The following is a 12,907-nucleotide window of genomic DNA, read 5'->3' as shown; positions in this document are numbered from 1 at the left end:
CCCTTTCCCAGACTCATCATCCACCAAGTCCTTCTCTTTGGTGAATACTGACGCAAAGTACTCATTTAATACCTCGCCCATTTCCTCTGGCTCCACGCATAGATTCCCTCCCTTGTTCTTGAGTGGGCCAACCCTCTCCCTGGCTACCCTCTTGCTCTTTATATATGTATAAAAAGCCTTGGGATTTTCCTTAATCTTGCTGGCCAATGCTTTTTCGTGACCCCTTTTAGCCCTCACTACTTGCTTAAGTTTCTTTCTACATTCCTTGTATTCTACACTTGTTTCATGTGCTCCCAGCCTCCTAGCTTTGACAAATGCTTCCGTTTTCTCTTTGACTAGGCCCACAATACCTCTCATTATCCAAGGTTCCCAAAACTTGCCATACTTCATCATTACAGAAATGTGTCGGTCCTGAATCCCTATCAACTTACACTTGAAAGCCTCCCACATGCCAGGTGTTGATTTGCCCACAAACATCTGCCCCCAATCTACATTCTTCAGTTCCTGCCTAATATTTTGTAATTAGCCTTCCCCCAATTTAGCACCTTTCACTTGAGGACACACTTATCTCTATCCATCAGTACCTTAAAGCCTACTGAATTGTGGTCACTGTTCCCGAACTGCTCCCCTACTGAAACATCGACCACCTGGCCAGGCTCATTCCCCAACACCAGGTCCAGTATGGCCCCTTCCCTAGTTGGACTATCTACATACTGTTTCAAGAAGCCCTCCTGGATGCTCCTTCCAAACTCTGCCCCATCCACACCCCTAAGTGAGTCCCAGTCGATATAGGGGAAGTTAAAATCTCCCACCACATTAAGCTGCCAATCCTGTCCTTCCCTTAACCAAGTCTCTGCAACAAATTCATAGTTCCTAGTACTAATCCAAGCTCTAAGTTAATCTGCCTTACCTGTTACATTTCTCACATTGAAACAAATGCACTTCAGTCCACCAGACCCTCTTTGATTAGCAACCATACCCTGCCTGCTCTTTCTCTGAGTCTTACTGGCCCTATTAGCTGGTTCCCCTTCAGCTAATTCACCTTTGTTTTGGTTCCCACCTCCCTGCCAAACTAGTTTAAATCCTCCCGTGTGACACTAGCAAACCTCCCGGCCAGATTATTTATGCCCTTTCAGTTTAAATGCAACCCACCTGCCCCGGAAGAGACCCCAATGGTCCAGATATCTGAAACCCTCCCTCCTACACCAGCTGTTTAGCCACGTGTTGAGCTGCACTATCTTCCTATTCCTAGCCTCACTAGCACGTGGCACAGGGAATAATCCTGAGATTACAACGCTAGAGGTCCTGCTTTTTAACTTTCTACCTAACTCCCTAAACTGCTGCTGCAGGACCTCATCACTCTTCCTACCTAGGTCGTTAGTACCAATATGTACCATGACCTCTGGCTGTTCACCCTCTCCCTTCAGAATGCTTTCTGCCCCTTCAGTGATATCCTGGACCCTGGCACCGGGGAGGCAACATACCATCCTGGAGTCTCTTATGTCCACAGAAGCGTCTGTCTGCACCCCTAACTATGGAGTCCCCTATAACAATTGCTCTAGTCCTCTTTGTCCCTCCCTGCTTAACAACAGAGCCAGCCGTGGTGCCACTGCTTTGGCTGCTGATGCTGCTGTTATCCCATGATAGGCCAGCTCCCCCTACAGTATCCAAAACAGTATACTTGTTGGAGAGGGAGATGACCACAGGGGATTCCTGCACTGACTGCCTGCCCCTTCTAGCGGTCACCCATCTGTCTGCCTGCACCTTGGATGTGACCACGTCTATAAAGCTCCTATCTATGATGCTTTCCGCCACCTTCATGCTCCTAAGTGCATCCAACTGCTGCTCCAACCTATCCATGCGGTCTGTAAGGAGCTGCAATTGGGTGCACTTCCTGCAGACGTAGTTTTCCGAGACGCTGGAAGCGTCACGGATCTCACACGTGCAACACTTAACCCCACTGATCGACATTTTGAATATCAATTAAATTATGTAAGAAAATTTACCTTCACTTTTACCTTCTCACAGTGGCCTTTTGTTTGGTCAGAGGAGGAGGGAGGGAGGGAAACAATGCAGTGTTTCAGGCGTAGTGCTCCTTGACACCAGATCTTCTGCTTCCCACTTGGTAGATGTTGCTGGTCTGACTTCTCCCAGAATGCACCAGTGAAGTCCCTCAACCACCTCTACTGGATTAAACTCTATCTGCCATTTCTGTGTCCAAGTCTCCAATTTATCTATATCCTATTATATTCTCCCCAGCACTATCAGCAACTCCGCCTATCTCCATGTCATCCGCATCCGCTAATCAGACCACCCACATTTTCCTCCACATCATTTATATATACTACAAACAACAGAGGTCCCAGCACTGATCCTTGCGGAATACCACGAGTTACAGATCTCCATTCTGAAAAATACCCTTCCACTGCTACTCTCTTTTATAACCAAGCCAGTTCTGTTTCCATCCAACTAATCCACCCCGAATCCCATGTGATTTTAATTTTTGTACCAGTCTTGTCATGTGGGACCTTGTCAAACGCCTTACTAAAGTCCACATAAACTACATCCACAGTCTTTCCCTCATCAATTTCTTTTGTCACCTTTTCAAAAAACTCAATCAAGAGACATGACCTTCCCCGTACAAAACCATGCTGCCTGTCACTAACTAGTCCATTTTCCTCCAAATGTGCATATATCCCGTCCCTCAGTATCTTCTCCAAAAGCTTCCCCACCACTGATGCCAGGCTCGCCTGCCTATAATTTTCTGGATTATCCCTGCTTCTTTTCTTAAACAAGGGAACAACATTGGCTATTCTCCAGTCCTCTGGAACTTTGCCTGTGGTCAAAGAGGATGTGAGGATATCTGTTAAGGCCCCAGCTATTTCTTCCCTTGCCTCCCGCAGTAACCTGGAAGTGGTAGACCAGCCCCTGCTCTCTTTCCTCCTATCAGTTGAGTGCAGCAGGTGTTTTAAAAATAATTTGATGCGTTTAATTATTGTGACTGTATCACAGAGATAGGTTTCCTTGTAAATCTTTTTTTAAATGGTAATTATTGTATGTAACACCTGATCTTTAAAAAAAATAATAAAATGCTCCAACTCTACCTCACAAATGCATTCAAGAGGTTCATACACACACACACGTATGCACACACAAACGAGTTACAAAGAAGGAGAGTAGGTTAAGTCCGAAAATAAAGTTACTCCTATACGGATCCTGTAGCTTGATGACTTGGGTGGTTTTAGGCTGGGTTCGGTAATCTTTCTGGATTCTTTGGTTTTATGTTGAATGTGCTGTTTGTGGTATTGAACAGGCAAGGTACACCCTTGCAAATTGGCTAGGGAGAGTGAGAGATAGAAGAGGAGCACTAGTCTTTTTGCTGTTACCCCCTCTTGGTATTTCCACACACTGACCTTGGAAATCAGTATCTTTTTATATAAAGGGCTAGTTTGCTGTCATGTGACCTTATTTAACAAACCAGCCATATACCAGCCAGTTTCCAAAATGGCCATAACACGTTCATTCCAGGTACATTGTTTAAAGTGATTAGAACAAAATGGTCGGTGGGGCCTGCTACCCAGACAGGGTCCATTGTCTAAAATGGTGGAGTTCAATGGTTTGGTCCCCATCCAACTGAATAATATCTGAGCCTTTAAGTAATTCAGGAGATGGAAGTTCACAATTATAGTGCACCAAGGACATTAAACTATGTTCAGACTGCCCGACTCCCTTCTGATAACGTCACTTCATAATTTACAAAGCTGTGTAAATATTCAGCCATTTTGAGGCCTATTGTTTAGGTCACTTGCAACTTTTTGAAACTTATTGAGTGGGGTTCTCCCAAAAAAATTCTAAGTGTCGAACTTGCATAAAAACTGGAGTAAATCACATTGGTTTTTTTCAGCAGGATTTTCAAAATGAATCTCCAACACTCTGTGCACTGCAGAGTGCACTAGCGTGAATCTCATTAAAAATCCAGGGTTGGGGCCTATTTCCACTTGAGAGGCCGGCAGCATAGCGCAGAGCGGGCCACTGCACATGGGCCACTGCACATGGGCCGAGATCGGTGCATGCGCAATTGCTCCACACTGCCAGCTTCCAGATTGCTGGCCAGCTGTACGACCACTCGATCGCTCACCTCCCTGATGTGTCCGGGCCGGTCTCGATCACTGGCTTCCCTCCCTCTGTGGCTGCTGAGTGCAGGGTGGCAGCAGGACTCCCCTACCAATCTCTTCTCTCCCCCACTCCCTTGGTGATGCCTGGTGGGCAATGACACTTTGCCCCCTTGGGCAGTGCCAAGCTGGCAATGCCTGGGGGCACCCCCCCAATCCCTGACCTCCCAGGAGGCTTCCATGGCCTCCCAGGAGGCTTCCATGGCCCCCCACTCCAGCGTGGTCGGGCCACCAGTTCCCCGCAAGTGGGGAACTGTTGTAAACCCCGCTGGAGTGAAACCTCCCTGGTGGGGGGAGGGGGTGGGGGACTCTGGTGGGCCCAGAGACCTCAGTCCTGTGCCTGTTAATAGGATGTAAATCTTCATCTACATAATTTCTGGCGCGGAGCTGACAGCGCCGGAAATTCGGCGGCTGAAGACTCGCGGAGGCCGTGGTACCTAGCAGGAAGCCAGCTAAACGGTCTTTGCTTGAGTTTCAGTGGGCTGGGAGAACTGCCCCCATTCTGTGGGTTCAGCCCACTCAATAAGCAAAGTCATTTTTTACTGTTTAAGAAAAACCCTTTTTATAACACTTGTGTGTAATCTGTTTTATATTATAGGTCTGAAGGCTGGAGGGGTGTCTCCTGGTGGCCCTGGTAATACGTTCCACTACACTTTCCATGGTGATCCCCATGCTACGTTTGCTTCCTTTTTTGGTGGTTCTAGTCCTTTTGATATTTTCTTTGGTACTCAAGGACGCTCCAGAATGGCTAGTGACTTCAGCCATGAAGACATGGACATTGATGATGATGATGATGACCACGATCCCTTCAATGCATTTAACCGTTTTGGTTTCAATGGAATTAATGGATTTCATCGACGGCATCCAGACTCCTTCCATACTCGAAGAAAGATACAAGACCCCCCTGTAATTCATGAACTTAGAGTATCTCTTGAAGAAATCTATCATGGTTGTACTAAAAGAATGAAGATCACGCGTAGGCGGTTGAACCCAGATGGCCGAACCACAAGGACCGAAGACAAGATTCTGAATGTTGTTATTAAAAAAGGTTGGAAAGAGGGCACAAAAATCACATTTCCCAGGGAAGGTGATGAAACAGCAACCAACATCCCAGCTGATATTGTCTTTATTCTAAAAGACAAGCCTCATCTCCATTTCAAGAGAGATGGATCCAATGTTGTTTATGTTGCGAAGATCACCCTTAGAGAGGTAGGTACAAACAAATTTTGTTCTAACCTATCAAAAATTTAGAGGCAATCTTGAAATGTCAGTTATTTTCTGTTACCCAATGTTTATACACTAGAATAGAACATAGTTTGATTTGGTCCTAGGAAAACAAAAAGCTTGAATTATAACCTGCCAAGGTTGGACGGAGGGATATCAGTTGAGCCCCGGGAATAAAGATTTCCTGTATGCTGTAGAGTGCTTATGACATAATTGCCCAGGAACCAGCTGATCTACAGACTTGGCTTCCAGTCAAATGTGCATTCCAAGGGAGCTGCATGACAAGTTTTACACACTGGATTATTGGGGGTGTGGGTGTTATTTTTTTTCATCCTTTTCACAGGATGTGGTTGTGCCAGCATTTTTTGGTATCCATCCCTAATTGCTCCTGAGACGATGGTGATGAGCTGCCTTTTCAAACCGCTGCAGTCCATGTAGTGTAGGTACACCCACAGTGCTATTAGGGAGTTCCACGATTTTGACTGAGTGACAGTGAAGGAATGGCAATATAGTTCCAAGTCAGGGTGGTGTGTGGGTGTGGAGGGGAACTTGAAGGTGGTGATGTTCCTAGGTATCTGCTGCTCCTGTCTTAAGTAATAGAGGTTGCAGGTTCAAAGGTGCTGTCAAAGGAGCATTGATGAGTTGCTACAATGAATCTTTTAGATGGTACACACTGCTGCCACTGCATTGGTGGTGGAGGGAGTAGATATTGAAGGAAGGGATGGGATAACAACCAAGTGGATATTTTGTCCTGGATGGTGTTGAGCTTCCACGTGTTGTTGGAACTGTACTATATTTGACCAAGTGGAGAGTGTTCTATCACACTCCTGATTTCTGCTTTGTAGATGGCAGACAGGCTTTAGGGAGTCAGGATGTGAGTTACTATGCAAAATTCCCAGCTTCCTGTAGCTGCAGTATTTATATGGCTGGTCTAGATCAGTTTCTGGTCAATGGTAAGCCCCCGGGATGTTAAGACTGAATATGGTTGCCATGTTTATAAGTGTAAAGTGAAATTGTTTCTTTGCCCCATATTTTTAAATAAATGTATTTCTTCACCCAAGCCTTGTGCCAGTGGAAGACTTAGTGGGACGTAGCAGAGTCTTCCAATATCTTTTGCATATGTCACATTTTGCACTCATCTCTTTTGAGCCTTGTATACTCAATCACACCTACATCCTTTAGTAGGATTTTTAATCTGTGATGAGAAGGCTGATCAAATTGTGTAACTTTCAGACAATATTTTTTCTCTCATTCTTATTACCTAATGCCATGTCTTTAACATTCTCTCTACAAGTATCAGATTTTTCTAAGTGAGTGCTACAGTGCCCTGATTGGGAAAACGATTACTTTATCATGTTCCATGTCCTGTTTCATGTGTGCCTTTTTCATGGAAGGCTTGCTCAACATCAAGGGTATCTGAATAGAGAACACAGAACTAATAAAGTGGCTTAATCCAGCTGTTTTCCAGCCTTTTAATAGACCTCAATGTATTGTCATCCCCAAACTTGAAACAAGTAGAACTTACATACTCTGTAACATTACTCAAATCCTTACTAAGTGAATCTAAATAGCATTTTAACTAATCTGCTTGCATACTGTTGAAGTGCAATCACTATAGTATGGCACTATTAAATGAATGCATAACTAATACACTCATTACCAGACTAAAACTTTTTCTGACTAGTTCAATTCCCCAGACTGATCATTATCATCAACATATGAATTCTTTATGTTGTGTGTCACTTTGAAAACCATACTGTTCTGCTTTGGGCAGTTCATCACACAATGACATTGCATCACATCTGAAGCACCTGTTAATTGTTCCCTGGGCATTCCTGGGTTCATTTGTCTATTATGCTGGTCCAATCCTATCTGCAATATCTAGATTTGCTCAAAGTGCCCTCATCATCATTCTTTCTATCTGTAGTTCTTCTGTTGTACTGGCCTGTGGGCCACAAACTGTGAGCAGAATAACCTTCCACTTTTCTTCAGTTGTCATCTCATTCACAACAAAAAAGTAACGTCGTCTTTCAATATACTGGCCTGCGTTTTCTACTTCGTGGTAGAACTGTTCTAATTTCCCGATTTAAAGGCATTTTAACACTGCACCTGTACCTTGCTTTTTTACTTATCTTCGACGCTCCAGTCTCTTCCCTCTCTAAGAACAAAGAGAACAAAGAACAGTACAGCACAGGAAACAGGCCCTTCGGCCCTCCAAGCCTGCGCCGCTCCTTGGTCCAACTAGACCAATCGTTTGTATCCCTCCATTCCCAGGCTGCTCATGTGACTATCCAGGTAAGTCTTAAACGATGTCAGCGTGCCTGCCTCCACCACCCCACTTGGCAGCGCAATCCAGGCCCCCACCACCCTCTGTGTAAAAAACGTCCCTCTGATATCTGAGTTATACTTCGCCCCTCTCACCTTGAGCCCGTGACCCCTCGTGATCGTCACCTCCGACCTGGGAAAAAGCTTCCCACTGTTCACCCTATCTATACCCTTCATAATCTTGTACACCTCTATTAGATCTCCCCTCATTCTCCGTCTTTCCAGGGAGAACAACCCCAGTCTACCCAATCTCTCCTCATAGCTAAGACCCTCCATACCAGGCAACATCCTGGTAAACCTTCTCTGCACTCTCTCTAACGCCTCCACGTCCTTCTGGTAATGCGGCGACCAGAACTGGACGCAGTACTCCAAATGTGGCCTAACCAGCGTTCTATACAGCTGCATCATCAGACTCCAGCTTTTATACTCTATACCCCGTCCTATAAAGGCAAGCATACCATATGCCTTCTTCACCACCTTCTCCACCTGTGTTGCCACCTTCAAGGATTTGTGGACTTGCACACCTAGGTCCCTCTGTGTTTCTATACTCCTGATGACTGTCATTTATTGTATAACTCTTCCCTACATTATTTCTTCCAAAATGCATCACTTCGCATTTATCCGGATTAAACTCCATCTGCCACCTCTCTGCCCAATTTTCCAGCCTATCTATATCCTGCTGTATTGCCCGACAATGCTCTTCGCTATCCGCAAGTCCAGCCATCTTCGTGTCATCCGCAAACTTGCTGATTACACCAGTTACACCTTCTTCCAAATCATTTATATATATCACAAATAGCAGAGGTCCCAGTACAGAGCCCTGCGGAACACCACTGGTCACAGACCTCCAGCCGGAAAAAGACCCTTCGACCACTACCCTCTGTCTCCTATGGCCAAGACAGTACTCCACCCATCTAGCCACTTCTCCTTGTATCCCATGAGCCTTAACCTTCTTAACCAACCTGCCATGTGGGACTTTGTCAAATGCCTTACTGAAATCCATATAGACGACATCCACGGCCCTTCCTTCATCAACCGTTTTTGTCACTTCCTCAAAAAACTCCACCAAATTTGTAAGGCACGACTTCCCTCTTACAAAACCATGCTGTCTGTCACTAATGAGATTGTTCTGTTCTAAATGCACATACATCCTGTCTCTAAGAACCCTCTCCAACAACTTCCCTACCACGGACGTCAAGCTCACCGGCCCATAATTTCCTGGGTTATCCCTGCTACCCTTCTTAAACAACGGGACCACATTCGCTATCCTCCGATCCTCAGGGACCTCACCCGTGACCAAAGAAGCGACAAAGATTTCCGTCAGAGGCCCAGCAATTTCATCTCTCGTCTCCCTGAGCAGTCGAGGATAGATGCCATCAGGCCCTGGGGCTTTGTCAGTTTTAATGTTCCCTAAAAAACCTAACACTCCCTCTCTTGTAATGGAGATTTTCTCTAACGGGTCAACACCTCCCTCTGAGACACTCCCGGTTAACACGCCCCTCTCCTTCGTGAATACCAATGCAAAGTATTCATTTAGGATCTCCCCTATTCCCTTAGGTTCTAAGCATAATTCCCCTCCTTTGTCCCTGAGAGGTCCGATTTTCTCCCTGACAACTCTTTTGTTCCTAACGTATGAATAGGATGCCTTAGGATTCTCCTTAATCCTGCCTGCCAAGAACATCTCGTGACCTCTTTTTGCCCTTCTAACTCCCCGTTTGAGTTCTTTCCTACTCTCTCTGTATTCCTCCAGAGCTCCATCTGTTTTCTGTTGCCTGGACTTAACGTACGCCTCCCTTTTCATTTTAATCAGATCCTCAATTTCCCTGGTTATCCACGGCTCTCGAATCCTACCTTTCCTATCTTTCCTTTTTACAGGCGCATGCCTATCCTGCAGCCTTATCAATAGTTCCTTAAAAGACTCCCAAATGTCAGACGCGGACTTACCCTCGAACATCCTCTCCCAATCAACATCCACCAATTCCTGCCTAATCTGGCTATAGTTAGCCTTCCCCCAATTTAGCACCCTGCCCGTAGGACAGCACTCATCCTTGTCCATGACCGGGCTCATTTCCCAGAACTAGGTCCAGTATAGCCCTCTCTCTAGTCGGGCTATCTACATACTGTTCCAAAGAACCTTCCAGTACGCATTTTACAAATTCCTCCCCGTCCGAACCCCCAGCTCTAAGCACTTTCCAGTCTGTGCCAGGGAAATTAAAGTCCCCCACTACAACAACCCTATGTTTTCTGCACCTATCCAGAATCTCCTGACATATCCTTTCCTCCACTTCCCGTGGGCTGTTGGGTGGTCTGTAGTACACCCCCAGCATAGTGACTGCACCCTTCCTGATTCTGAGTTCCACCCACAGCGACTCAGTACATGACCCCTCTAAGTTGTCTACCCTCTGCACCGCGGTAATATGCTCCTTAACTAATATCGCTACTCCCCCACCTTTTTTAGCCCCTCCTCTGTCTCGCCTAAAACACTTATACCCCGGAATATTCAGCTGCCAGTCCTGTCCTTTTAACCAAGTTTCCGTCACCGCAACCACATTCAAATTCCGCATAAGCATTAAGGCCGTAGGTTTGTCTGTTTTACCCGTTACGCTCCTCGCATTGAAGCAGATGCACTCCAGACCTCCAGGCTCACTCAGGTCATCCTCCTCCAGAGTGCTCCTCTTCTTAGCTAGCCTTGCCCTGGCCCCCAGCTCAACCCCAGCCTCAGTATTTACTGACCTACTGTTTGGTTCCCCACCCCCCTGCCACACTAGTTTAAATCCTGCCGAAACACTCTAGCAAAACTCCCAGCCAGGATATTTGCTCCCTTCCAGTTAAGGTGTAACCCATCCTTTCTGTACAGTTGCCATCCTGACTTGAAGATTTCCCAGGCAAGAGCTTGTAATGGAGATTTTCTCTAACGGGTCAACACCTCCCTCCGAGATCTCCCATCCCAAGAGCTTGGAAAATTTTTCCTTGTTGCCAATGTAATAAATTGAGGGCATCTCAATGAAGTTTCAGAACACACAGGCTTTATTGCTAAAGCAACAAATAACGATAAATACAAATAGGGTCTGACAGAATTCTATGTGACTATATACTATGCCTCCCTGGCTCCAACTGCTGATCCTTCCTGACCCAGGATATGCTCCCTCACACTCCATTGGCGCCGCTTTCCACCACAATACTCCATAGGGTCCAGCCCAACCACATTACTGCCAGGGAATGCCCCCTTAAAGGGGTCACGCTACCACACTTAATTTGTTGAATAGCAAGTTAATTCAGTAAATAAAATAAGAGCCATTGCTGAAGAAAGAGACATATTGAAGCTTTTCATCTTGCACTCAACAGGATACTTTGCAAGAATACCGATAACTAGAACCTACTTGCCAACCAGTCAGGGAGGGAGGGAGAGGATTGAGGGAGGGAGAGGATTTTCTGAACAGTTTTATCCAGAATATAATCATGCCCCAGGGAAAACAATGGCTCCGGAAAAGGAGGGTTTTTTATTCATTCGTGGGACATGGGCATAGCTGACTGGCCAGCATTTATTGCCCATCCCTAGTTGCTCTTGAGAAAATGGTGGTGAGGCGCCACCTTGGATCGCTGCAGTCCACGTGCTGTGGGTTGACCCACAATGTCGTTAGGGACAGGATTCCAGGATTTTGACCCAGCGACTGTGAAGGAACGGCGATATATTTCCAAGTCAGGATGGTGCGTGGCTTGGAGGGGAACTTGCAGATAGTGGTGTTCCCATTTATCTGCTGCCCTTGTCCTTCTGGATGGAAGTAGTCGTGGGTTTGGAAGGTGTCTAAGGATCTTTGGTGAATTGCTGCAGTGCATCTTGTAGATAGTACATACTGCTGCTACTGAGTGTCGGTGATGGAGGGATTGAATGTTTGTAGATGTGGTGCCAATCAAGCCAATGGGCTGCTTTGTCCTGGATGATGTCAAGCTTCTTGAGTGTTGTTGGAGCTGCATCCATCCAGGCAAGTGGGGAGTATTCCATCACACTTCTGACTTCTGCTTTGTAGATGGTGGATAGGCTTTGGGGAGTCAGGAGGTGTGTTACTCGCCACAGTATTCCGAGCCTCTGACCTGCTCTTGTAGCCACTGTGTTTATGTGGTAAGTCCAGTTCAGTTTCTGGTCAATGGTAACCCCAAGGATGTCGACAGTGGGGGATTCCGTGATGGCTACACCATTAAATGTCAAGGGGTGGTGGTTAGAGTGTCTCTTATTGGTGATGGTCATTGCCTGGCATTTGTGTGGCGCGAATGTAACTTGCCACTTGTCAGCCCAAGCCTGGATATTATCCAGATCTTGTTGCATTTGGACATGGACTGCTTCAGTATCCGAGGAGTCATGAATGGTACTGAACATCCCCACTTCTGACCTTATGATGGAGGGAAGATCATTGATTGAAGCAGCTGAAGATTGTTGGGCCTAGGACACGACCCTGAGGGACTCCTGCAGAGATGTCCTGGAGCTGAGATGACTGACCCTCCACAACCATCTTCCTATATACCAAGTATGACTCCAGCCAGCGGAGAGTTTGCCCTCTGATGCCCATTGATTCCAGTTTTGCTAAGTTGAGTGATAGGGAGCTGGATAGCAGGGATTTCAGAGATATTAAGAGGAAGGAAACACAGCTCCCGGTACTGTCCAACAGGTACACTATACTTGCTAGCTGTGAGGGTAAAGAGAAGGACTGAAGGGAGGGCAGCCATAGTGTAGACCAAGGCACTTTGGCGTAGAAGGTTGTCTGGGAGAAGGGGATGGAGAGCAGAATACAAATGTAGCAACAACAGGGGATTGACAATTAGGCAGATGATAGTCTCTGCAGCCAAGAATAAGAATCCCGAAGGGTGCGTTGCCTACATGGTGCCAGGGTAAGTGGCTAGAGAGGAACTTGGAAAGGGTGTTCTTAAAAAAAAAGTGCATTAAACACTAACATGTTAAATGAAAATCACCTTTCTATAAGAATACATAATAAGAATGGGTTATGCTTCTGATGTATAATGTTACATTAAAAACCTTTTGCTGTTTTGAACCTAGCTAATGAGTCTACTTACTAACTTGAGGATGTCTACTATTTACCTCTCACTCAGTGCTTCTGCCACCTCCCTGACACTCGTGCTCACCGCTTCCCTCCTTCTTGCCACTTCTCCATTTGCCACTAACCTCCCCAACA

At 46.0% G+C, this 12,907-nt stretch overlaps 1 protein-coding gene across 1 annotated transcript in view; it reads left to right on the top strand.

The window, feature by feature from the left end:
• Nucleotides 1–12,907, top strand: part of dnajb5 (DnaJ heat shock protein family (Hsp40) member B5) — a 60,647-nt gene that overhangs the window by 24,395 nt on the left and 23,345 nt on the right. Inside the window, exon 3 of the mRNA XM_078219483.1 lies at nucleotides 4,771–5,381. Within this exon, the coding sequence (XP_078075609.1) occupies nucleotides 4,771–5,381 (611 nt within the window). The remainder of the gene's footprint in view (nucleotides 1–4,770; nucleotides 5,382–12,907) is intronic.

Source organism: Mustelus asterias, chromosome 1 (genome assembly GCF_964213995.1).
Source record: "Mustelus asterias chromosome 1, sMusAst1.hap1.1, whole genome shotgun sequence".
In the NCBI taxonomy this organism is placed as follows: Eukaryota; Metazoa; Chordata; class Chondrichthyes; order Carcharhiniformes; family Triakidae; genus Mustelus; species Mustelus asterias.
The sequence above is the reverse complement of the archived record's forward strand: the minus strand, read 5'-3'. Positions and strand labels throughout refer to the sequence as shown.